At 44.3% G+C, this 26098-nt stretch overlaps 1 protein-coding gene and 1 long non-coding RNA gene across 12 annotated transcripts in view; both read right to left on the bottom strand.

Moving 5' to 3' along the window:
• Window positions 1-26098, bottom strand: part of GRAMD1B (GRAM domain containing 1B) — a 245247-nt gene that overhangs the window by 112187 nt on the left and 106962 nt on the right. For 9 of the 11 annotated variants that reach the window (XM_079104494.1, XM_079104495.1, XM_079104497.1 and 6 more), the window contains one exon: window positions 21425-21502. In XM_079104494.1, the coding sequence (XP_078960620.1) occupies window positions 21425-21502 (78 nt within the window). The remainder of the gene's footprint in view (window positions 1-21424; window positions 21503-26098) is intronic. The other 2 variants (XM_079104499.1, XM_079104492.1) reach the window with 1 other exon arrangement.
• Window positions 15933-21418, bottom strand: LOC306640383. Its single transcript, XR_013757799.1, has 2 exons — window positions 17719-21418; window positions 15933-17668 (listed from the first exon to the last, which is right to left on the bottom strand). It is a non-coding gene; the product is annotated as an uncharacterized lncRNA (long non-coding RNA).

Below are 26098 nucleotides of genomic sequence, written 5' to 3'. Positions count from 1 at the left end.
AATCTACAATGCCATTTCCAAAGTCACCATCACCTGGGAGACCCTGGGAGATGCCTACTGTTTTCCCCAAATTTAAGATAATTCAACTGGGCATGGTAGTGCACACCTACAGTCCCAGTGATTTGGGAGGTTGAGACAGGAGGATCAATAGCTCAAGGCCATCCTGAGCTTTTGACCCTGTCTCGAAGTAAAAAATAAAGAGGTCTGGTAATGTAACTCAGTACCGCGAAATTAATCAATCAATTAATTTAAAATGAAGATTATTAAATCAAGGTTCAGAGACTTAAAGTGACTTGCCTAAGGTCACAGAGTGAGCCGAGTTCTCAGACTCAACCCCATATTCACTGACTCCAACCCTCTCTCCGCTAAACCTCATAATCCCCAGCTTCTAACCGCTCTGCTCCCAATTCCTGCCCCCTATTATTATAGACTCGGAGAATATAATACATCAATTAATTTGGGGTTTCCCTTTGAAACTTTCTTTTCTTTTGAAGATGGCAAAAACAGAGAGAGAGAGAGAGAATGCATTATCAGCCAGCAGGGGGGAAAAAGTCCTGCGCATATCCAGAGGTTAGTGTATAGCTTGAAAATAATCTCCTGGATGCAGAGAAAATTGTTTTTAGATTAAAAAGAATCAATAAAAAAAAAAAAAATCAATGATTTACCGATGTGCACTTTCAGAAGAAAAGTAAACCAAGAAGCCTTGTCAAATTTTAATGTGACTATTAGGACAAAAATTAAGGGACAAGGAGAAGGAATGTATCAAGGGTTCCCTGGAGGTACGACTTATTCCAGTCATCATAAACATGAATCGTCACCTCCCCTTTCCTGTTCCATCCTATTCAAATACAAAAGGATACAGATGGGAGTACAGGTTGACTCTCCCTTATCTAAAATATTTGGTATGGGAAATGTTTCATTCGAAATTTTTTAGGGTTGGAGTATTTGCATAGGCTTTACCAGCTGAATCTCCCTAATTAAAAAATCCAAAATCCAGAATGCTCCAAAAATCTGAAATACTCAAAAGTTTTCACATTTGAGGGGCATTTTGGATTTCAGACTTTCAGATTAGAGATACTCAATCAGAAGTAGAATTTAGGCCAATGGATGGCCTCCTGTGACTAGCTGCCTGGTTTTATAAACCTAGACTATGATCATAGATACAATTAACTCGAAAAGGATAAGAGGCTTTACTGGCCCTGCAGGAGAAGTAATCCACTAGACACTCTCAAGAAGCCATCAGGGTGGGAGCTGCCTCTCCACACGTGCCATCTCCCTGGCTCAGAAACCTGTGAGGCTCCTTCTGGCTACTGCTGTGGCCTGCGTCCTGTCTGTTCCTGGGCAAACTTGCCAGCAGATGGAGAACAGAAGGCTAGTATCCAAGAAGGAGAATGTTCTAGTCATCAAAACCACAGAGACATCAGACCCACATTAATGGGAGTCCACTCAGTTTCCCCAGTGACAACATTTTCCTCCTTATTTATTTATTTATTTATTTATGGGAGCAGGGATTGAACCCAGGGGTGCCTAACCACTCGGCCACACCCCCAGACCTTTTTTTACGTTTATATTTAGAAACAGGGTCTGACTGAGTTGCTTAGGGCCTCACTAAGTTGCTGGGGCTGGCTTTGAACTCACGATCCTCCTGCCTCACCTCCTGAATCACTGGGGATTTCCGGTATGTGCCCCTCTGCTTGGCACCTCCTCAGTTAAAGGACTGTCTCATAGCCCAAGGTGGTGGACACAGATAGACAGTGCTCAGGAGAGCTGCTCAGCCAGAAACACCTGCACGTATTTCACAAAGCATTTTTTACGTCTTAAATCAAAGCAGCAGGGAGGGCACTGTTTGCGAAAGAATGAACAACCAAGAAGATGGGGCATGGTGGGAAGGAGGGGATAATATCAGGCTTCAACAAGAGGGGGAGAAGGAATATATCCCAGAGTTCAAAGAAAATTCCAGGAAAGAAGGAAAGAAAAGCACATTGAAAGGGCAAAATTAAAAAACAAAAAACAAAACTGATGCAGGGTGTCTAATCAAGAAGTCATTAAATCCACACCTCTGCTACTTCCCAGAAAGGACTTGATCTAAGTAATACCTCATAAGATAAACAGCTCCTCTCTCCTATGCCTTTGTCTTTTGAATTAGAAATCTGAAGCTCCCTCTTCTCCAACTTAAACTCATTTCACTTTGCCTAATATTTAGTGGAAAAAAAGAAAAAGAAGAAACACCTTTGTATAATATCCTCCCTCCAGGGTAATTACTTAAAGTAATTACTGTAACTTAGGTATTACTTTCTAACTCCTTCCTGCTGTGCTTAGGCACTAAGTTAAGGAAGAGGTAGTGGGGAGACCCCAGATGCTTTTGAAAAGAAACTAAAATAAGTTTTTGCAGCTCAGCAGAATGAAAGGAGATATGGGAAGGATGGGTACTCAGGTTCCCCAGGCCAGCTCCAGGCTGAACAGTGCACCTGCTGCTTTAGGAAGAGCCTCCTGCAGCCACCTCTTGGGAGGTCGGGCAGCAAGGAGGCCTAGAGAGGTTGTTTCAAACCCGGGTCAGATAAACATTCCTGCACTGCATTCTGGGACTTGTAGTTCTTTGAGCAGCAGGCCGAGTACAGCCATGCTTGCATTGCCTACAGAGTACAGCTTGATCTCTGCCTGTCCTGAGATCATAAATACGGATCAGATGACTTTGCCAAAAAGGTGAAATCCATTCTCTCTGTAAACTGTAAACTGAAAAGAAGGCAATGAAACAGGGAGAGACTCACATAAGTACAGGGAACTTGAAAGGGAGACCTTGAGAGGTCACTTATAGATGCTCCATGTTTATAGATGACGGGCTCTCTGGAGAGCAGAAGAGAGGGAAAGAAGAGGTGGGAAGAAGGAGAGGGAGAATGAATAAGAAAGCAGTATGTGTTTGCCTGTGTGTGAGACCCAGGAGTGCATGTGTCTGCATGCATGACTTCTTTGATTTGTTAACCATCAATCTTTCGAGAGGAAGTTGAGCATGAGGAAGAACTTAGCCTTGAATTCTGACTCAACCACTCACATCTGTGTGACCTGGGGCGAGTTACTTGGCCTCTCCATGCCCTCGTTTCCTATAAAGACAGGAATAATATTATTCAACCCAAAGGCTGTTATGAAGACTGAGATGACATCTGAAAGGACTTAGGACAATGTCTGGCACACAGTACAAATGCTACGCAAGTGTTAGGTGTGTTTGCTTTTTATTCAGAAGTTAATTGCTTGCCTTTCCCTCATCTGCAGGACCTCTCACCCAGGGTATAACATTAAGTCTTTCTCAGAGTTGATGATGGATGGTAGAGAGAGATGAACAGTTAGTTGATAAACCCAACTGATGTTTGACATGAATAAAGACATCAAAACAGAGGGGCGGGGTACGAGTCCTAGCACAGTGATAGAATGCTTGCCTAGTATGAGAGAGGCACTGGGTTCAATTCTCAGCACCACATATAAATAAATAAAATAAAGGTCCATTGACAACTAAAAATATATTTTAAAAAAGAGGGATGAAATAGTCACTAGAATAAGGAAAGACAACAAGAAGCGTTTTGGAAGAATATGCTGGATACTGGACATTAAGGAGGCCAAGGGGTGGAGTCGGGAAAAAGGTCATTGCAAGTCCACGAGAAAAAACAGAAGAGAAAGAGAATCTGGGAAACTGATCAGGTTGGAAGTGGAGGGGAAAGGAGGCTGAGCAATTGAAGAGTCAAAGGGGAATGTCCTTGAGAGGACTTGATTGAAACATTAGAGAGAAGTTACCCAGCATGAGGGAAGCCAGAGAGGTAGGAGCTAAGTCTGCAAAGGTCAAGTGCAAACTGGTCTTGCAAAACTGAACTGCTCTCTGAAGAATGGGCAGGGAGGGCTTGAGGTGCAGGAATTTCTGAAGCAATCAAGACAAGGTTGGTGGGGCCCATGGGGGGAGTAAAGTTCAGGTTCTAAGTAGGAGAAAGGGACTGCAGTATGGTTCTGTCAGCTGTGAGAGAGGTGGCAGAGAAGAGGGGAGGGCTACCAGAGAGCAGGTCATGCCAACTGGGTAAAGGGGGAGCACCAGACTGTCAGTCTCCCAGGGCAGCTTGCTCAGGGAGGTTCCAAGCTCCAGCAAGACTTGGGGCCTTTGCTGATATCGCTGCTGTGCTACACCTAAGTTCCTTGAAGTAAAACAAAAAAATCAGCAAAAGGGAGATCCATCTTCCATAACTGCCAGCAATTCCTGAGACTCACAGAGGCAACAAGAGTCTAAGTAATATTACCTTGACCTTACCCTCTAGAATTGGACAAGGCAGTGTAGCATAGTGGTTAAAATCTAAAGTCAAATTGCCTCGTGCAAATTCTAGCCCATCATTTAAAATAACTGTGTGATCTTATATAAATTGCAAAACTTCTCTAAACCTCGGTTTTCTCATCTATAAAACAAATGTCAAAATATAGGCTGAATATTCCTTATACAAAATGCTTGGAACCAAAAACATTTTGGATTTTGGGTTTTTTAAATATTTGCACATACATAATGAGATATCTTGGCGATGGGACCCAAGTTTAAACAGAAAATTTATTTGTGTTTCATATTCTTGTAAACATAGCCAGAGTATAATTTTATACAGTATTTTTAGTGCATCAGCATTTTGACTGTGACCCATCACATGAGGTCAAGTATGGGATTTTCCACGTGGTTCATCATGCTGGCACTCAAACAGTTTCACATTTTGAAGCATTTTGGATTTCAGGGATTCAGGTTAGCACTGCTCAATCTCTAACACTATGTCACAGAAAAATGGTGAAATTTAAATGAGAGCACAGCAACTGACACTTAGTACGCACATTCATTAAATGTTGACTAAACTAATGTCTTTATAATTACTCTGAGGGGTGCCCAGGGGATTGGAACAATGGGTGCTCCTTGAGTCCCCCCAATTCTCCAAGCTTTCTGCGCTTGGTGCCTGTGCAAAGCTAGCACTAGTTATGCAACTCCTTGCCTTACCTACCATCTCCAGGCACAATCACACCACCTCCAGCCTGCAGCTGGTCCCTGCACTGTGTGTTCAAATGAGAGTTGCGCAAACGCTTCAAAAAGGGAAGAGATCATAAATGCATAAGGCGGTTGGCAATGGTTGCCCTGGAGGATTACTCCTATGCCTGTACTAATGTTCACAGCAGGGCTATAGAGAACTTCAGAGCCTAGCACGTGTGGGTTCCAGGTGAGAGTTTATGGAAAGTCACAAGATTAGCTGAGCAGGAGTCATCAGGAAGGGAAAAGAATGAAGGGCTCAATAACATTGTGTGAGCCTTCTTTAGGGTACAAGGAAAATGGGAAATGCACGTTTCTATTGTTCCACCAAACCACTCCCCTGCAGCCTGGGGAAGGCGGTGTTGGGAGGAGAGTTAGGCTGGGAGATGTGGGGGTTGTCAGCATGCCAGATTATCACGAGGCCCAGGCAACTTGGAGACCCTCTAATGATTACTGCTGAGGCTAAGAGAAAAATAGCATAAGGTAGACAGACTGTGGTCACAGATCCCCTACTGCAAAAAGAACCAGGCTTGGGACTTCTATTAGAGAAGGTTTGATAAGTTGCCAGGAGGCTGGTGATTCCAGTGAAGAAAGAAGAAAGGAAGTGCTCAGACAAATGCCCATCAGAGCTTCAGTTGGTACCTGCAGAGAGGAAAGAGCCACAGTAGTTCTGTTCTGCCACACAGATATGATGGTAAAACTGAAAGCAAGCATCCAAAAGAGATGTCGTGAAACCAAAGAGACACAGGAACTTCCTACAAACAACCTGTTGGTTAAAATCCTGAGGCACTTCTCAAAATCAACGGGGTGCAGAAAATGTCCTTTTAAAAGATCATTCAGAATCATTCACTCCTTGTCAATCGCTTTCCTGTTTGGTCTGGTTCTACAGCTTTCTAAGGTATAATCTTCATTAATAGACTTGCTCACACATCTCCACATGTGGAGTTCAAATCCCAGATTCACCACACTCAAGGCAAAGCAAGTCTATACCAGTGCCAGGTGCCCTAAGAGAGTCCCTCTCCCTTCCTTTTTTTATTTAATTTTCTTGCGGTGCTGGTGATTGAACCCAGGGCCTTGTGCTTGCAAGGCGAGCACTCTACCAACTGAGCTCCCCACCCCTCCCTTCTTTGAGGGAAAGTCATACTGCTCTAGGAAGAACCTGAGCTGGAGTTGAGCCACAGCTCTGTGACAGTGGACAATCTGACCCTCGTTTTGAAAATGAGTATCATAATAATTTTCTTTGTAAGATTGCTACTGTGATTGAATAATGTCACATATGGAAAGCACAGTGCTGAGCACATGACCCTTGAAATAGCAGCTATTGTTGTTATTAATAATAAATACCTCGGACCTTAAATATTGTTCCCATAACTAAGCATGCAGATATTCTGCAGTCTTGGAAGTACTGTTTGTGTGAGGTGAGGGTTCCCTATAATTATCAGTTTGCTTGCAAGTTAATTTCCTTAACAAATTCCTTATTATGGAAGTTGTTCACAGAGAAGCAGAGTCACTGAATGGATGTATCAAGGAAGAAATTAACAGATTAAGAGGGAGCACAGAACATTTGACTCCTGCAGTTCCTGCTATAGATATGTGGTCTATACCCTTATTCACAAGGACAGCTCTCAGTCAGTTGAGAATCCACCTGCCATTTAAAATGCCCAGAAAAGGCACAGGTAATAGATTTGTGTTACTTCTAGAGGGACAAGAATCTAGCAGGTGAAACCATTCCCTTCAGCATATGTGCCATGAAGTTTCAAAAGTCAACCAATAAACCAGGTAGTTTTAAAAGTCCATCTGTGAATTCAATTTATTAACTCACCCATTATGGTCATATAAAGGATGGCACAAAGGAGCTTTTGTGTTTGTGCACATGCGTGGGCGGTGGGTGGCAAGGGGATGCTCTCACAAAAATCCTTTACTCTCTCGGCCCCTTGCCCCAGCCACCTGGACCATTCTGAACCAGGGTTGCAATGGGCTTCTGTCCAATTCATTGAGGAAATTTCACCTTCAGACTGAGAAGTGGCAAAGAGAGAAGCAGAAAGCCCAAAAGAGAGAAGTAGAAAGCCCAGCAGTTAAATGCTTATGACTAACATGACTGAAGATAAGAAGCCCCGAGTAACCTGGAAAGCTGGTGACAGGTAAGAGAGAATGGTCATATCCATTACACTCCCCTACCCCAACCACATTCTCCTTGCTGCAGGCTATACACAAGACAGATAAGGAAAAACAGAAGCTGTATGCCCAGCCTAGCTGAAAAAAGGCCCTTCCCTGTCCTTGCCCTGTTAAGTTATATGCTCAATGTTACGAAGTGAGCTTCAGGCTAAAGGCCTGTTTCTCAAAGCTTAGTCAACTTGCATCAGAAGCATGTAGGATAGGTGTGAACTCCAAATCCCTAGGTGTAACCAAGTCTACATGAGACCCAGAAGGCTGCATATTGGATAAGATCTGCCTGCAATTCTCAAACACATTGGAAGGCCGAGTACCGCCACCTTAGGACCAATCTCCCAAGCAGGTTGCTCATTATTGAGGGGACAGGAACATTCACTCATGGCCATGCATTAAAAATGTATCACTTATATTTTATTTATATTTATTTTTATTTCTTCCTACTTCATCCAATCTTATACAAAATATTTACTATAAAAGTACACATACACACTACATATATACATATAGATACCTATATATGTGTGCGTATATAAATGGCACATACTGGATAGGGCTTTGCGACCAAGCTGCAGCATCATCTTCTGGTACAACAAGTTCAATACCTAGGTCAATGAGCAAGGACTGGTATCGGCTAAGAGCTGCTTTGAGCTATTACTGATCAGTGAGTGGCTAAGAAGAGAATTCAGGGGTTCTGTCCCCTGATTTCATCTCAGTCTTGGAGTAAGAGGGTAACAAAGAACGCAGCCCAGAGGGGGAAGCCTGAGTTGGATTTGCTGCTTTGAGCACCCAGTTTACCACCCACTCACACTCCTTTTTCACCATGGCTGGTAGGAAGATAGGATTTCTCCCAGCAGGAAGGAGGAAAGCTGGAGAATGAAATTTACCATCCATCCTGCCAGTTGTCCAAACCTAAATCCCAACTGTGGCGTCAGCAGAGAGTAGTTTTCTGAGCTATAATTAACAACCCCCTTTCTCAGGCAGAAAAGAAGAAATGCTGGGGTAGGAGAAACACAGAGCAGGTGATGGTTACACCTGCAGACAGTTCTGCTGACAGCAACAGAAGCAGCCGGGACTGCAGAGAGGAGCAGGGAACACGGGAGGGAGGGGGAGGACAGGAGCACCCACGTGCTTCTCTGCCCTGCCTCAAAAGTCAGAGCTTAGGCCAAAGAAAAGGTTTTGCTCTCTATTATTCAAAAGCTATACGTGCTGTTTTAAACAAGACCATGTGTTCCCTAAGCATGTGGATCAGAAAAAGGGGAACACGTGACAGGTGGTCACAAATCAAATCACCTCCATGGCCATGCAAAGTCCAAAGATTAATAGATGCATAAGGACTAACCTTTAGTCCTCCACCTGGGCCAGCCACAGAATCCCATGATCATAGAGTGTCAGAGCTTGCAAAATGCCTTAGATGGTTGTTCACTGATTCATTGACTCATTCAACAAATATTTATTTGAGTACCTGTTATGTGCCAGGTACTGTGCTAAGCACTGAGCAGACACTAAATAAAACAAACCAACCCCTGCTCTCATGAAATTTAAGGACTACTAAATTAAACAATGATCAAGTCAGCAAAAAAATACAATCGCAACATGTGATTAGTGCTAAGAGAAAAATGTACCAGGATAGTGATACAAGTGAGGAAGAGAAACCCTCCTGGGACCTTTTACCTACGGGTGGTAAGAGGCAGCCTGAGACAATGTCCACTCTAAAATGAGGAAACTCAGGCTGCAGAGATTTGGCTGGGAATCACTAACACAGGAGACAGAACTCAGGTCTCCTCTCCACCTCACTCTCTCTGCACTATGTCATAACGCTATTCTTCCTGGGGCCTGAAAAACAAGGACCTCTGGGGTCCCTTTTGGAGTTATTTACCAAGGGTCACGACTATTGCAGTATTTGATCAAAATGAGCCTCTGCTGAGATGAAGCTGAGCAGCCCCAGACCCACGCTCCATGCAGCATCCCTCTTGCTGTCAGGGGATGGGAAAGCTCATCCACAAGCCCACTCCTCTGGGCTCCTCTCCCGCTGTAAAGGCAGCTGCAAGAACCTCACCAAGAATCAGAGTTTATGTGACTAGCTTCCCCTGGCAACTTAGAAGGCAAATGACACTTCTGGGCTTGTTTGTGGCCCACCTTAACTAGGTTCTCAGACCTCCCAGTTCTATCTCAAAACACCTTCCGGGTGCCTAGCGGGCTTACTCCAAATCTGCCATTTGCTGCCAATAATAAAAGCTAGAGTTTATTGAGCACTTACCACGTGCCAGTCACAGTGCAGGTGCTTTTCCTACTTTATCTCTTTTTGATCACCACAACTTTTACAAAGTAGGTGTAATTATCTCTATTTTTCAGAAAGGAAATAGATACTGAGAGGATAAAATGATTTTGCAGAGACACCATAACTAGGAAGTGGGAAAGCCAGAATTTAAATTGGGGTTTTTCAGTCATCAAAAAATTCCTGATTTCCACACCAGTACCATATCACAGCATCAGAGAATCTCCTTGTCTGCCATTGTGTTGAGTTCCACTGTGTGTGAGGTACAGACCTGCAGCCAGTACCTGAAATGTCATCTAAGCAGAGAAGGAACTCAGTTTCTGCTCAGGACCCTTAGCAGTTCTGCCCCGAGATTTCCTGGGGAGAGAACTCTGGTCAATTGATGGCTACAGGATCCTGGGCATCTATGCCTGTGCCTCTTGTGTGTGCATGACAGAGTAGAGGCAAAGAATCAGATCAAGCCACCTTCTGCCTCCAGCCTTGACCGGCCTTTGGAATTCACTGAGCCTCTCACTACCTTTCTTCTTCCTTTTCCCTTCTCTTCATTTGTCCACCTTTCCTTTGTCTTTCTGCTGCTTCTCTTCACATACACCCTGCCCAAAACAAACAAAAAAAACCTTCCCATAAGTTTGCATGTCCCTCTCTCTCAAATGTCTGCCAGCTTCAGATTTAACTCTGGTCCCAGGGGCTAGAACCCTCCCCTCTCTGCTTGTCACCAAGGCCAAGGAACAGCACATATAGCAAGAAGCCACAGCAATACAATTCTGCCAGGTATTGGGGCCACCTTAGGACAAAGTGTCCTATACCCAGCTTATGCTCACCTCTCCACAGCAGCCTGTTCCAAGCTCCAAGAAAAAGGGGATTTAAGAGGTGACTGCACCAAGTCAACAATCCCAAAGACTCCATTCTTAGTCCCCTATTAGTGGAAGGAATATCCATGCTCCCAAAGACCCATTCCAGGTAGAAGACACCATTCGCTATAGCACTGTTTTCTGGGGTCCAAGTTCTTTACTGAAGTCATTTACCATGAAAGAAGAGAGGAAAGCTACCACTAAGCTGGCTAGCTAGGAAGGACCCAGTGAACTAAGTCACCTTCTAGAAGGGCACAGCCACACACAGTCTAAATCTCCCAATCAATAATACATCCAACTTCCCCTCAACCTTTCCCTTCAGTCTCCCTCTTAGGCACCTGTCACTTAGCAGAGATCGACAATACCTCCAAACATGGAAGCCAAGCCCCAAGTACTCTTGCCTCGGTGAAGAGCCCCAGCCCATCCCCATTCTAATCTCCAGGACCTTCTGCCACCTACTTGACTCGCAGAAAGGCCAGCTTCTTCCTCAGGGAGGAGACGTGGTAGTGACAAGCCTGCTTGACGGCTGTGCTGCACGAGACGGTCTCGGAGTGCAGATTCTGCACCATGTTGGGCTCAAGGGAGGGCCGGCAACATGGTACCAGGGACCTCAAGGGCTGGGGGCTCACTCTGGAGCTGCATGGACTCACTGTCTCTGAAGCTTTCCCAGCTGTGCTCGGTTGGCTCCTGCACATGAGCTCTCCCTGCCCTGCTGTCCCATACGAAATGTGGGCAGGCGGAGGGTCCCAAGTGGGAGAGCCTGGTGCTCCGTGCTACCAGGATCCCCTCTGCCTTGGATCTGAGTCACAGTTCCAAGCAGATCCCTTCTCCATCTTTCCACATCTGGCAGCGCTCTGGGCACTTGGCAAGCTTCTGCTCTTCCTCTATCCACAGACAGGGAGGATGGAGCTGCACCCGCATGTGATGTCAGCTGCTGGAGCTGCAGGAGGGGGGAATAGCAGGCACTGCTCCCAGCGGGTTTGCTACTTGGCTCCTTCCTCATGATGAGGGAGGGCTCACCTGAGTGAACGTGGGGCCACCGGGATTCAGTGGCCGGGCAGGTTGATGGAGCTGGAGTGCTCTAGAAATATGCTATTTGGGATCATTTCTGGGCTAGAACAGGCAGAATTGAGAGCACATCTGTCTGCCTATACTAGGAAGCCATGCATTCCAGTGGCCAGACCTGAGTTGGAGGACCCGAGGTGGCAGGCTCATACCCGACTTCGGCTCCTGAGCTCACTCTGACCTCAGGCACCACTACTGTGGATCCTCCATTTGTCCATTCAAAAGTCCCACACCCAATTGCTTTCTCTGTGCCAGACACAAGGGCAATACTTTCTGTCCTCAGGGTCTTCTCAGCTACAGGGGAAACAGGTGAGGAAATCAAAGAGCCACATGGCATGGTGACAGCCACAACCAAATTAACCCCAGCCTACCACCATTCCCATTAAATACGGCACACTGTTCCACCCCAACCACAAGGAACAAGGGTTGGTTCCAAGAAGACAGTCAGATGTGGATGTCTCTTTAGGTGGTCACAGAAAAGATGTAACCAGAAATAAATTAGTTATAACCAACCTTCAGACTACTTCCATTCTACCTTCCCTGATCTGAAGAGATGATCTCACTTCCTATTACACAGGAAAGTAGACCCTGCAGTCCCCAACCTCACCTGCCAACACAGCACTACGAACTCACCTGTATGCACACCCATTCTTATCTCCTATTCCAGGGTGATCCTTTTCCCGTGATCTGGATCTATCTTTTCTGGCCCACACTGAAACCTTCCTTCATTACCTTTCAATAAGTGACACTACTCAGCTGAGAAAGCAGGAATCCTAGGACTTGGCTCTGAAGGCCTCTCTCCCAGTCCCACAGGCCACAAGTCCTGGACATCTTATCTCCTAAATACATCTTTTGGTCTGTTTCTTTGCAGTGCTGGGGATCAAACCCAGGACCTGGAGCAGGCTAGGCAAGCCTTCTGCCTCTGAGCTACACCTGCAGACCCAGACAGGTACTTACTTGCAGATCTGTTTGCCGAGCATCAGAGGACAGCCAGCAACCTGATGTTTCTCTCCATTTGCATATGCCATGGGTAGTTTACATGTCTAAATCAAATTCACAGCCACCCTGGCTCTTCAAATTCTTCCTCCTTTGCTGAAAATGTTAATAATGATAAAAATCCAAGCACATAAAACTAGCCAAGAACAGACCTTATTATTATTCTAACCATTACACACACAACACATGCCGTTCTCTCAATAACCTTGTGAGGTATGGACTATTATGATACCCATTTTAAGGATGAGAAAATGAGGCACAGAAGTCAACTGACTGTCGCGAGATCACACAGCCTGTGGTGGAGCCATCGTCACAATCTAAGCAGGCACCAATCCTGCAGACTGGGTTACTCTGTTGTTGTTACTGTTTTTGCCTAAGTTAGAAATCCTAGATTCGTCCTGAATGACCTCCTCAACCTGGATGTCAGTCCTGTCAAATCTACCTCCCAGGTCTTTGATTGGTTCCTCCTTTTCTGTTCTCACTACCATAATTCAAGACATGCTCCTCTGATCTCAGCAAGGATGTAGCCACAGCAGTAAGCCCTCCCCACCCACCCCAGTACTTGCAATACTCAATCACCCTACTTCACTTTCTTGATAGCATTTATTATTAATTGATGCTTTCTTATTTGTTTACTGTCTATCTCCATGAGAGGGCAAGCACCATGGAGGAGACAGTTGATTTTCTGTTCACAGATGTACCCCAATGCCTACAGGGTGAATAACATATACTAGGTGCTCAATAAACAAGTATTAAATAAGAAAGTAGATGAGTCAACTAGGACTAGTTTCCACTTCATCTATTTGCTTTCAGTATTTGTCCCTAAAATTCATCTCCCTCACTGAAACCAATGGGATTTTTCTCACAAAAATATCTGGGAGTGACCTGGTGCTATAGACTGGATATTAGCTCACCCTCTCACCAAATTCATGGTGCAATTCTAACTTCCAATGTGATGGGATTAGGAGATGGGGCATTTGGGGGTCATGAGGTCATGAGGGTGGAGTCCTTGTAACTGGAATTAATGCCCTTAGAAGAAACCAAAGAGAACAGAGTCGCTCTTTTTGCCATGAGGACATAAAGAAAAGATGGCTATCTTTGAAGAAAACAGAAGGCCTTCATCAGACGCTGAATCTGCCACCACCTTGACCTTGGACTTCCCAACCTCCAGAAGTATAAGAAATAATTTTTTATTGTTTATAAGCCACCTGTGCCTGGTATTCTGTCACTGCATCCCGAAAGGACTAAAACACCTGGGTACGCCCTCTCTCATGATCTCTCATTGGTTCCCTATCATCAATAAGGACATGGCATTATCAAGGACAGGTCATGATCCAGCACCTGCCTACCTAGTCAAAACTCCTTTCTGGCCACTCACCAGCTCCCCACTCCCAGGACATGAAGCTGCGCCATACCTAAGTGTCTGCGGCTAGAACACGCCCTGCTTTCTCACGCCCCCGTGCTTATGTACATCCTGTTCCCTCGCCTGGGAATGCTGTCCCTGTGACACTCCTACTCATTTTGGAGCTCTCAGCTCAAGCATCACCCTGCAGAGTCTTTCTGGATACCCCTCCTCCCACCCAGCACCCCGCACCGCCCTCACCCCAAGCACATTAGCTATGTTAGTCTTGGGAGGGTTTCTTAACTTCATGGAGCCACAGCCTTCTAAACTCCAATATGGAGACAACTGCATCTGCTTGATAATCCTGTTGAAAGGATGACAATGAATCCCACTATAATCTATATTATAATGCACCAATAAACAAAGAAAATGTATGTAAAATTCATTACACAGGGTTTGGCACATAGTAAGCATTTAGTAAACAAATTCTTTAGTTTTATTACCTTATAAATGATTCTGTGTCAATTACTACATTGTATTATACTTATTTGTTTGCATGTGTATCTCACCATAAGACAGAAAAGCTCTTGAGGGAAAATACCACACCTTAGTCCATTTTTCCAATGTCTACTTGACATTTGCAAGTTCAGAATATTCCACCTATTTTCCCTCTGTGCTTTCTTGGGAACAGAAGAGGATAGATCCAATCCCCTAAGAAATGGTGCCGAATCTCGTGATAGCCAAAATACTAGTAGTTACCATTTATTAAGCAACTACTAAGTGCCAGGCACTTTACATGTTTTTTAATGTTTTAAAAATTTTTACATGGTTTTTTTTTTTTTTTTTTTTGGTTTTTTTTGGTGGTGGGGTACGGGGATTGAACTCGGGCATTCAGCCACTGAGCCACATCCCCAGCCCTGTTTTGTATTTTATTTAGAGACAGGGTCTCAATGAGTTGTTTAGGGCCTCACTAAGTTGCTGAGGCTGGCTTTGACCTGTGATCCTCCTGCCTTAGCCTCCTGAGCCACTGGGATTATAGGTGCACACCACCACATCCGACTTAATTTATTCTTTACACGAAGATGTGATGGACAACAGACTTTTACAAATGATGAAACTGAGTTTGAATAAAACAAAGTAAATTGCTTTTAAAAAGTACACAGTTAGAGATGCGGAGGAAACTCAGTAGAATGCTTGCTTAGCACATGCAAAACCCTGGGTTCAGTCTCCAGTGCTGCAATAAGTAAATAAATGAATAAATAAAATTAAGATGCACAGTTAATAAGAAACAAAGAAGGTACTCAAAAGAACTCTGTGAGGCATTTGCTCTTGTCAATATGGCAGTGCCTGCCCATCAGCAGTCAGCAAGTTTCCACTCACTTCACAGGGTGGGCTCTAGTGAGCTCCCCTGTATCCTGTATCGTGAAGGTTTGTGGCACACATGCCTGCATGCAGGAATGGGTATGTGGATTTGTGTTCTGAGCCCAGGGGCAGGAGCTGTGGCCCTGCCTTTGGATTCACATGCACATCCCCACCCCCATCCAGAGCTCACCTTTCTACTACTTGAAGGCTTCCCAGTCAACTGAGAACACATCATGTTGGAACTAACCTGGTGTACACAAAAGCTCCTTAGTAAAACGGCTCCTTTTTTCTACAGTCCTCCTTTGTTCAGAAGTTTCTGTCACTGGGAAATGAGTCCCTGAGAAACCTTAATTGGTCCAGCTTGGGCTGAACCCGGGAGATAGTGTTTTCCTTTGCCCCAGGCTTCACCATGAAGCATGAAAATGGATTAGAGCTCTGTATTCCACTGTGCATGCACACACCAAACTGCTCTCCCCTACTCCCTCATGGCTCCAAAGAGGGTTCTGCCTTCAGGACAGAAGATGGATGTGAATGAGGGGGGGAAAAAAAACTCTACGAAGTCCTTAAGTTTGACCACATTGAAGCATTCCACCTGCTGCCAGTAAGTATAGTCATGTGCTACGTTTGGCTCCCATAAGATTATATAATGGAGACTGAAGATTAGTTTAAAACTGAAAGAGCAGGGAAAAAAACTATATAGCCTAAGTCAGGCATGGTGGCCTGTAATCCTACCTCCAGGAGGCCAAGACAGGAGAATCACAAGTTTGAGGCCAGCCTCAGTCACTTAGGTAAGATCCTGTCTCAAAAAAAAATAAATAAATAAAAAGAGCTGGGAATATAGCTCAGTGGTAAAGCACCCCTAGATTCAGTCCCCAGTACTATAAAATATAGAAAGGGCTGGGGATATTGCTCAATGGCAGAACACTTGCCTAGCATTTATGCTGCACTGGGTCCAATCCCTAGTTTAAAAAAAAAAAAAAATCTACAGCCTAGGAACATTGCCACCATCTTAGTTCAAGTGCACTGTATGATGTTCATGTAAGTGCAAAATGATGGGAAGCAGACCTCCACAGATTCAGAGAAGCCTTTATTCCTCCCCGGACTCGGGCACCATTCAGGTCCACTTTCCAGGTGGGAAAATGGCCCTCAGTTACAGGGGGGATTCTGCTTTTATAGGGTGCAATAAGGATGATGTAATCATCGAAAACTGTGCATGTGCAGTTTTGACCGTCAGGGGCTAGTTGTACAGGTTAAAACCAGACCCCAAGGGATGAGTACTCAAATCTTGCCCATTGTCATTCAGTAGATATGGGGAAGATCAAGGTTCAGGGCCCGATATTCCATTTCTGCCCCTTTCCTTTAGGGCCTATTGTTATCAGGAATGCCCTGGGAGAGGTTTAATGTTTGGCCAATTTCCCCTCCCACCTCCCCAGCCACACGGACCCTCCATTTTCCTGGGGAGCTGTCTTATAGAAATATTATTCTCCATAACCCTTCAGTTCACACAAGGAGGAAATCACCTAACAACCAGCCCATGGTTAAGCAATTCGTGAGTAGGGTAGTTGTTTGTCTCTAAATATTGTAGCTATCCTGAACCCAATGCAAAGACAAGAAAATGAAAAATCAATGCTTTATTACACCAGCTCAAAGCACATCTTATATTGAAGACTGCAATTTTTGATCTTTAAAGCATAAGAAATCAATGTTAATTTTTTGCCTGCTCTATGAAATGACCTTTCATCAAGTAATTGATCACGTGGTTTGGTGTATGAGAAGCAGCAGCAGAAAAGGGTCCATAATATCCACCTTGGATAATATTCGCTCCTCCTGCCCCACAGGGGAGTGGCAAATAAATGAGAAGATCACAGAAAGTTCTCAGCAATGTGGGAAATGCTGTCACTAATGAAAGGAAGTGCTATCTGTCAAAGAGGCCCAGGTCAGGAGCCTGGGCCAGATCCCATCCACTGCAGAAAATCTCCCCAGGAGTCAGGTTATCACCATTCGCCCCAGGCTGGGACATCACAGAGCAACTTCCCCAATGCCCCAGAAAACTCTAAATTGGGTAGAATTACATTAAAGAAAGAACTGGGTGCTGAGGCTGGTGACAATGGAGCTCTGGGAATTTGTTCTCTCCACAAGAAACCCACTGGCTGAGAAGAGAAAAGATTTAAACACAGAGAGGCCAGAGTGAACACAAACCAGTCCCAGTCCGGAGTTTCTGAGGTGGACAGTGCCCACAGCGGGCACCACGGGAAGCACAGTTCTCACCTCCCGCTCTTCCTCATACTGCCTAGAGCCAGCTGATGCGAAACATCCACACCCACCATGAAGACTGTGGGGGACTAAGCGGGCTGGAGATGGGAAGGAAGGGCCAGGAAAGAAATCCGGAAGAGTTTCCCAGAAAAAGGTTTAGATGAAAGAAATTTTTTTGTCGGAGTGAATAGTCAGAGAAGGAGCTAGAATACAATTTATATCAATGTAGAGTCCCAAAGAAACAGTCACAGGCGGAGTTAAAGGTTATGGAAAATAATACTCCTACAAGACAACTCCCCAAGAAAAATGGAGGGGTGGTGTGGCTCAGGAGGAGAGAGGGGAAATTAGGCAAACGTTAAGCCCTTCTCAGTACCTCCTTCCCCAATAACAATGGACCTTGAAGAGGGGGATACTGAATGCTGGTCTCTGGACTTTGACCTGTCCCCATTGCAAATTAGTCCTCAATGGGGGCACAGCAAACTCTGGGAAACAAGGAATCCCAGAGAAAGAAAAGCAAGGGGCAAGATTTGAATAGTCATCCCTCAGGATCTTGACTCCCGTCTCCCCAGATAAAAATGAGTTTCAAACTTTTACAACAGCCTTCCGGAGTTAAAATTTTAACCTGCACAGCTAGGTCCCTGACTGTCCAAACTGCACGTCCGCAATCTTCAATGAAAGTATGAAACCCAGATTCCTTCTGTAACCTGGGGGGCCATCTCTATTCCCAGAATATGAGCCCTCCCATGCCTGATCCGTTGACTTCGCTGCAGAATAAAGCAAAGCCTGCTGTAGCGGGGTTTGCTTCCAGCCTCCTGCCTGGGTCAAACACAGAGCTCTCTCTAGTTAGCAGTCATGTCCCACAATAGGAGATAGACCCTTTTAGGGAAAGTGGATGGGAGTATGCGCATTCAGCACTTAGCTATCTCTCCCGGTAATGCCTCACCGGATAGAAATAATAGGAAATGCTGAGTACGCCCCGCCCGCCCATAATCCCAGCAATTCCAAAGGCTGAGGCAGGAAGATGGCAAGTTTGAGGCCAGTCTCTTCAATTTAGTGAAACTCTGCCTCAGAATAAAAAAAACAAAAAGTACTGGGAATGTAGCTGAATGGTAAAGTGCCCTTGGGTTCAAGAAAGAAAGGGAAGGAAGGAAGGGAGGGAGGGAGAGAAGGAAGGAAGGGAGGGAGGGAGGGAAGGAAGAATGAAAGAAGGATGGAAGAAAGATAAAGAATATCATGCTAAGTGAGATAAGCCAATCCCAAAAAACCAAAGGCCGAATGATCTCTCTAAGCAGATGATGATACATAATGGGTGGGGCGGGCGGGGGGAGCAAAAATGGAGGAAGGATGGATTGTATAGAGGAAAAGAGGGGTGGGAGGAGGGAAAAATAATAGGATGATGAAGCCAGAATTGGGGACAGGCAGTTAGTGTAGAAATAGGGGATCGGATCAGATGGAGGAAATGGGGGCCATGAAAGCCATCTGCCTCTGGAAGTTGGAGACTGCCCTGGGAGAATGGAATGTCAAGGATCACCCGAGCCCATTGATAACCAAATTTACCTGCCCTTATCAAGGACTGCAGGCAAGAAGACGCTGATTAATGCCCCCTGGGCCCTTACTTGCCTGAATCACCTTGGCCCTCCCCCTGCCCACCGCTTCTCACTTTATGCAAAACTGGGCCTAATCAGGTAGGCAGGAAGGAAAGAGATCAGGGGGAAAGAACAGGAGATTAAAACCTATGAAAAGGACAAGATTTGCTCAATCCAATGAATTCCACCTTTGGGACCCCTTCTTCCACCCCGGAAAAGTCTGCTTTTACTTTTCTTTAATAAAGCTTCTTACTTTCTACCCTACGCTTGCCTTGTCGTGCTTTTCTGGTGTTATACTTCAACACCTGAGTATCAATGAGACAAACATCACCCTATGGCCATGTATGATTACACAAATGGTGCGACTCTACTTCGTGTACAACCAGAGAAACAACAGTTGTACCCCATTTGTGTACAATGAATCGAAATAAATTTTAAAAATTAATTTAAAAAAAAGAAAGAAAAAAAGAGAAGTGAGGTGAGGAGTTGGCCCAGGGCACCAGTCCAAAATGGACAGTACACTTTCAGAGTTGACTGGCATGAAGCACAGGGAAGGAAGTTGTACTGGGGACCGCTGCAGTTCCTTCTCAATTTAAGCGTACAGTTGTTGAAATCCAGAAAGTCTCAAAGAGAGTGTAGGTTACTCTGGGGACAGAGCAAACTGCTCTCAGATCACAAGTGAGTAAGCATTTTGATAAGAATAATTAGTCTTTGCCCCTTGTGGGTGGGGAGCCATGTCTCCATATACACTGTTCAAACTGATGAACTGAGCCGTTCATTTTGGTTAATAATGGGCATGAAATTGAGAACTAGGGCGGAACTCACAAGACTTTATAAACTAGAGGTAAGGATTAGAGGTCCATTGACACACTGCCTGGCTTTGGCTTCAATCTTCTGTAGAGGGGGAGTGCATTACTTTGCATGCCTGGTCTATTCCATTGATCAGCTCTAACCATGGAAATGGTTAACCTGAGCGGAAACTCTTCTCGCTTTAACTTCACACTTGTTTCTTGTGCTTTCAGATATTTAAAGAGTCACCTTCAATCTTCACTATTCCAGGCCAACCCCTTTCCTTCAACCAGCTCCCATGAGGACATGGATTGTTCTCTTCTGGACCCTAATGTCCATTTCCAAAGAACTGGTCCTAATATACCAGATATGATCAAATTCATATACACTACCAGTGACATCTCTTTTCTCTTTCTCTCTCTTTTTTAATCTGTGTATGATGCGTCTGTTAATGAATTTTAAAACTTTCAAAGTGTCCTGTCCTGTTATTGGCTCATATTTGGCTAGTAAATAAAACCCCAATGTTCTTTTTCACATGAAATCCTATCAAATAGCAGGGTATGGTGGTACACATCTATCTTGCCAGCTATTTGGGAGAATGAGACAAGAGGATCACAAGTTCAAGACCAGCTTGGACAACTTACTAAGATAGGGTCTATTTGAAATCATAATAGAGGGCTGAGGAAATAGCTCAGTGGTGTAGCACTTGCCTAGCATGTGCCAAGTCCTGGGTTTAATTCCCAGTACCCCACGAACACAAAGAAATCCTATCAAACAGGCTCCTTATGGCAACCTTACCCTAAAGAAATTAATCTCTTCTAGTAGACAATATCACATTTCCTTTTTTTAAAAACTATCTCTTTGGCTTCCCATTGTTCCCAGTAGAAGCCACTGTTCTATTCGAAATCATATTAAATCTTGATTTTAGTTAAATTTCCTTAAGTTTTATTTAAGTTTGATAAATGTGGCAAAAGCACCTTGAGTTTTTTCAACAGAGCTAGATCAAAAACAGAGACCCTGTGGAAAGCTAGCAGAGACCTCTTTTAAATCAACATCAGTATGGTGGTAGACTTGGTGAAGCACTTACCCAGCATGCTCAGGGTCCCGGGTTCAATCCCCAGCACCAAACACATATATTGACTTTCTTTGGACAAAGAAGTTTAACTTGCTACCACAAACCCCCTTCTGTCTACCACTCATAGCATGGCACACATCATGCCAGCTGGTCCTCTTAATCCTGAACACACAGCTAGTTGTATCTGGAATCCTCTGCTGAGCATTTAGGAGCCCCCATATTCTCCATGCAGCCTACATATCCAACCTCATTCTCCATCATTAACCTCAACCACATGCAATGCATTCCAAGCCATTCGGGCTGGTATGGTGCCGCCCCTGGACACAACACGCACACCACCTCAAGACATGCGGCTTCCTCAGCACAAAATCCCCTCCTCCCGCAGCACCATCCAGGCTGTACCCAGCCTTTCTTGCCGCCATGTTTGGTTTGCCACAGGCTGACATCTCCCCTTGGTGTTTCACCCTCATTTCTTGGGTGAACAGCTTGTCTTTCCACTGAAGCATAGAGCTCTGGCACTCTCCCCTGGTTCTTCCATGTCCCAAAGTCCTCACCCACTGCCAAAGCAGGATCTTACTCAAAAGTATTGCCTGCCGGTTTCTACCCACCTCCCGCCCCCTGGGTCTCACCTTTCTTCCCGCACTCGAGGGCTCAGGAACCTGCTCGAATCGTCATCGTGGCTGCTCTGCTGGCTGCTCTGCTGGCTGCTGGGGGAAGACACAGGATATGGACCGTTAACACTCAGCTTCTTTCTCAACCCTGGGGGAGGTCACTTAGAACTCAGCTAAAGGAAAGGGTTACAAAACTGAGAGTTACGAGTTCCCCCATGCACAGAGAGTGTACCATCAGGAAGGGTGTGAGGAATGACACAAACCTGGTAAATCCTCGCCCAAGACACCTGAGGACTGTCTGCTGCCCAAACCGAAAGAAGAAGGTCCTGACCTTGGCCCTGTTATTCTCTAGCTGCATGTGCACATCCAGGGCTTTGTACCTGGCCCTCTTAGTCCCTCCCTGATAGGTTACTGATTCCATTCTTCCTCATCCCAGCTGAGGCTCCCAAGGAACTGGTGCAGAATTGAGGAGGGAGGGGCTTAGCAGGGTGTGGAGGAAGGCAATGTAAGGAAGGCAAAAGACTTCACAGTGGGGGCTGGGTCACCTGGTCTGCATTTCCGCCTCTTGGGAGGGCTGAGGAGAGTGAGGTAACAAAAGAAGGAATAAAAGGTGGAATCCCTCCACTCCTCCCAGGCCTGCAGGTGAGATGAGGACTGCCCAAGTTCAAGGTCAGAACTCTGTTAAGACTCCACATTAAGATGATGCGGAATAAACTGCCCTTCATTTTCTTCCAGAGAAAGAAAAATCTGTTCAGACACCTCATGACACTATCTATATAATGGATAAACTCAGAATTTTTTTCTCAATGAACAATTATTAACTACTCCAGGCATCTGACCAGGATTTGAAAACGACAGTCCGCAAGCCAAATCTGGAGCCATGTTTTCATATAGCCCATGAGCGAAGAACGATTTTTGCATTTTTTAAAAGATTGGGGAAGAAATCCAAAAAAGAATATTTAGGACACTTGAGCATAATGTGAAATCAGAACCTCAAAGTCCATGATGACACTTTATGGGTACACAGCCATACTTGACATTTATGCAGTCTCCTTAACTGCTTTCAAGCTACAATGTCAGAGCTGAGGAGTAGAGGCATAATTGAGAAGGGAAGTACAAGAAAGACTTCAGGAGCCCACAGAGCCCACAGCATTCACCCAAGAGGCTTTCCCAGGAAAAGGCAGACAAGCCCAGCTCTGAATAGATTTTATTAATAATAAAGTCCTACTACAATTTTTTCCCCCCAGGTACTAGGAATTGAACCTCAGGGCACTCTACCACTGGGCTACATCCTCAGGCCTTTTTGCTTTTGATTTTGAGACAATGATCTCGCTAAGTTGCTGAGGTCAGCCTTGAACTTGTGATAACCTTTCTTCAGCCTGAGTAGCTGTGATTACAGTTATACACCACTGTGCCTGGTGTTTCAGTTTGGATATGAGGTGTCCCGCCAAGCTCACACGTGAGACAATGCAGGAAGGTTGAGGAGAAATGATTGGCTTGTAAGAGTCTTAACCCAATCAGCGAATAGATCTCTGAAGGGATTAACTGAAGTGGTAGGGTGTGGCTGGAGGAGGTGGAAACTGGGGAGTGGCTTTGGGGTAAATATCTGAATCTGGCGAGTGGAGTCTCTGTTTCCTGATGTGAGAGGCTTCCCTCTGCTGGACTCTTCTGCCATGCTGTTCTGCCTCACCTCTAGCCCTTAGGAACGGAGCCGGCCTTCCGTGGACTAAGACCTGTGAAACCATGATCCCTCAAAAAAACCTTTCCTCCTCTATGATAGTGCTGGTCAGATCATTAAGTCATAGCAGCAAAAAAGCTGACTAAAGACCCAGCTATTCCACTCCTCGGCCTACACCCAAAGGACTTAAAATCAGCATACTACAGAGATACAGCCACATCAATGTTCATAGCTGCTCAATTCACAATAGCCACACTGTGGATCCAACCTAGATGTCCTTCAATTGATGAATGGATAAAGAAACTGTGATATCTATATATCTATATATCTATATATATAGATATATATACAATGGAATATTACTCAGCTATAAAGAATAATAAAATTATGGCATTTGCAGGCAAATGGATGAAATTGGAGAATATCATGTTAAGTGAGATAAGCCAATCTCAAAAATCCAAAAGAGGAATGATCTCACTGATAAGCGGATGATGACACTTAATGGGGAGTGGGAGGGGGACAAGAATGGAGGAAGGAGGGACTGTATAGAGGGAAAAGAGAGGTGGGAGGGTGGGGGGGAAGGAAAAAATAACGGAATGAGTCAAACATCATTACACTATGTAAATATATAAATATGCAAATGGTATGCTGTTACTCCATGTACAAACAGAAACAACATGTATCCCATTTGTTTACAATAAAAATAAATTTAAATAAATAAATAAAAAAGCTGACTAAAACAGTCTGGCTACAAAATGTTCCTTCTAAAAATCCACTAAATTATTACTGATTTTATGAGTATCATCCTATGCTGGTATTTTTCTTACTATCAGTTTTTCAAGAAAGCACAAATGTCTGTATTTTCATTGTTTATCTGGCAGTATCAGAATGCCTATTTTCTTTTCCCCCCCTTTTTGTCTACTTTTCTTTTTTGTGACCCTAAAATTTTTTTTGGTATTCTATTTTTGTGGGATTTGGGAGTTTTATCTATATTTTTCTAAGTTGAGATCATTTTAATTGCATAATCATAAATTTCACACACAGATCACAATTAATAATAAACATGGGTTGGTTTTTTTTAAATGTCTTCGAATTCCTTCGTCATCCAATCTAATTTTTTAAAAAAGAGAGAATGAGAGAAAACAAAATGAAAAAAAGTTTACAATAAAAATAAATCAAAAGTTTACAATAAAAATAAATCTTAAAAAGTTTACAATAAAAATAAACTTAAAAAAATGAAAAAAGAAAACAACTAGTAAGAAGAAATACAAACAAGACAAAAAAAAAATCTTATTAATATGAATGTCACTATAATCCAAGCTACAGTACAGCCAAAATCATTCCTTTGTTCTGATAAATTGTTCACTGCAACAAGGCCAAGCATGGTGGCACATGCCTGTAATCCTAGCTATCTGAGAGGCTTGAGGCAGGAGGATCACAAATTTGAGGCCAGTCTCAGCAAATTAGGGAGGTCCTAAGCCACTTAGTGAGACTCTATCTTAAACTAAAAAGTAAAAGGGCTGGGGATGTGGCTCAGTGGTAACCCCCTCCCCTGATTTCAATCCCCCATTTAAAAAAAAAAAAAATTGTTCATTGCAATGTTTGCTGATATGATCTCTAGAATACATTCCTTAGGCTAAATTCCCAGCAAACCACAAACTGAACAATCTTAAAGTATTTCATCTCAACCAAAGAAGTACATGAATTATTTGGTTATGGTTATACAGTTATAGTCACACTCTAAGGTCCTGTTCTTCCAGGAAGAAGTAAATGGTTTTGGAAGCAAATTAAATCAAAATTTTCATACACTCACACCCCAGAAATCAGAACAGCACCTAGACAAAGCCTCCAACTGCATGGCAGAGCTAAGTCCTACACAATCCTTTTCTCTTTCTTTTCTGCCGAGCGCTTTTTTACTGCTTTTTCACTGTGGAGTGTTCATTCATCATTTTCCCGTGCAAGCTGTGACAAACTTACCTATTAAAACTCCTCATAACAAAATCTCACTGTGATATTATTGACCCATAGGATTTCTTGCTTGGGATTGACAATTGGGCGTGTCAAGCATCCTCTTATATACAATCTGCAATGAGTGTTATTCTGTGGTAGGCAAACCACAGATGGCTGGAACTCAAATTCCAAATTGGACACAGTTCCATAGACAAGCCTCCAGTGATGAGTAGTGGCCTACACTTCAGGCAGCCCATGTGAGGGGAAGCAGGAGGAGGGGTACCTGAAGCCCCATGCTTTACGCCATTTACAACAGTCCACGGGGTTCAACAAACCAAATGACCATCAACCTTACAGTCTCTTCAAGGAGGAGGTCAATTGACTTTGACCCATTCGGGCCAGAATAGGCTGGTTCTTTCAACTCACACTGCCCTCCCACTGACAATCATATCTTAACCTTAAGCTAGTTAAGGGGGCTCCCAACCTAAATGGCAATGTTCCAAGTTTTCAGAAAAAGAATTCTGAGCCAATATTACCAAGTTATCCCACTAGATGGCACTGTCAGCTTCCAAACCAGATTCACTACCAGGCTGTTCCATACAGAGCATCAGGAACCTGAACCAGGGCCAAACTTAAGGAGCCCATTCTGGCCTCTGACTTAGAAAGTTCAGTTGGATGCCTCTGGAAGTTTGGAGGTTGAAGACTTCCCCTGGGAGAATGGACTTTTTACATTTCACCTGCAAAACCAGCCCTAATCACTTAGGCAGGAAGGAGAGATAAGGTGGGAAAGAACTGGAGAACAAAAGATTTTCTTATAAAAACAGAAATGGGGGGATATAATACAAAGCTGCTCTCCCCGCCCTTTCCGGTGCAGCCATTTTCCCCGCTTCCCAACTACTGTCAGTCTGTGAACATCCTAGCTAACTATTGGTTCATCAGTCAGCTTGCAAGTATCCTTCTCCGTTATTGGTCTCCTGTTAGCCCAGCAGAATTCAACTGCTTCACGGTAGCTACCCCGCCATCTTTTCTCTCCTACACACTTGCTTACTTTCTCCTCCTCGCTT

The sequence above is a fragment of the Sciurus vulgaris genome (genome assembly GCF_902686455.1).
Source record: "Sciurus vulgaris genome assembly, chromosome: 11".
Taxonomy (NCBI): domain Eukaryota; kingdom Metazoa; phylum Chordata; class Mammalia; order Rodentia; family Sciuridae; genus Sciurus; species Sciurus vulgaris.
Note: the sequence above shows the minus strand (reverse complement) of the source record. Positions and strands in the feature narration are given on the sequence as shown.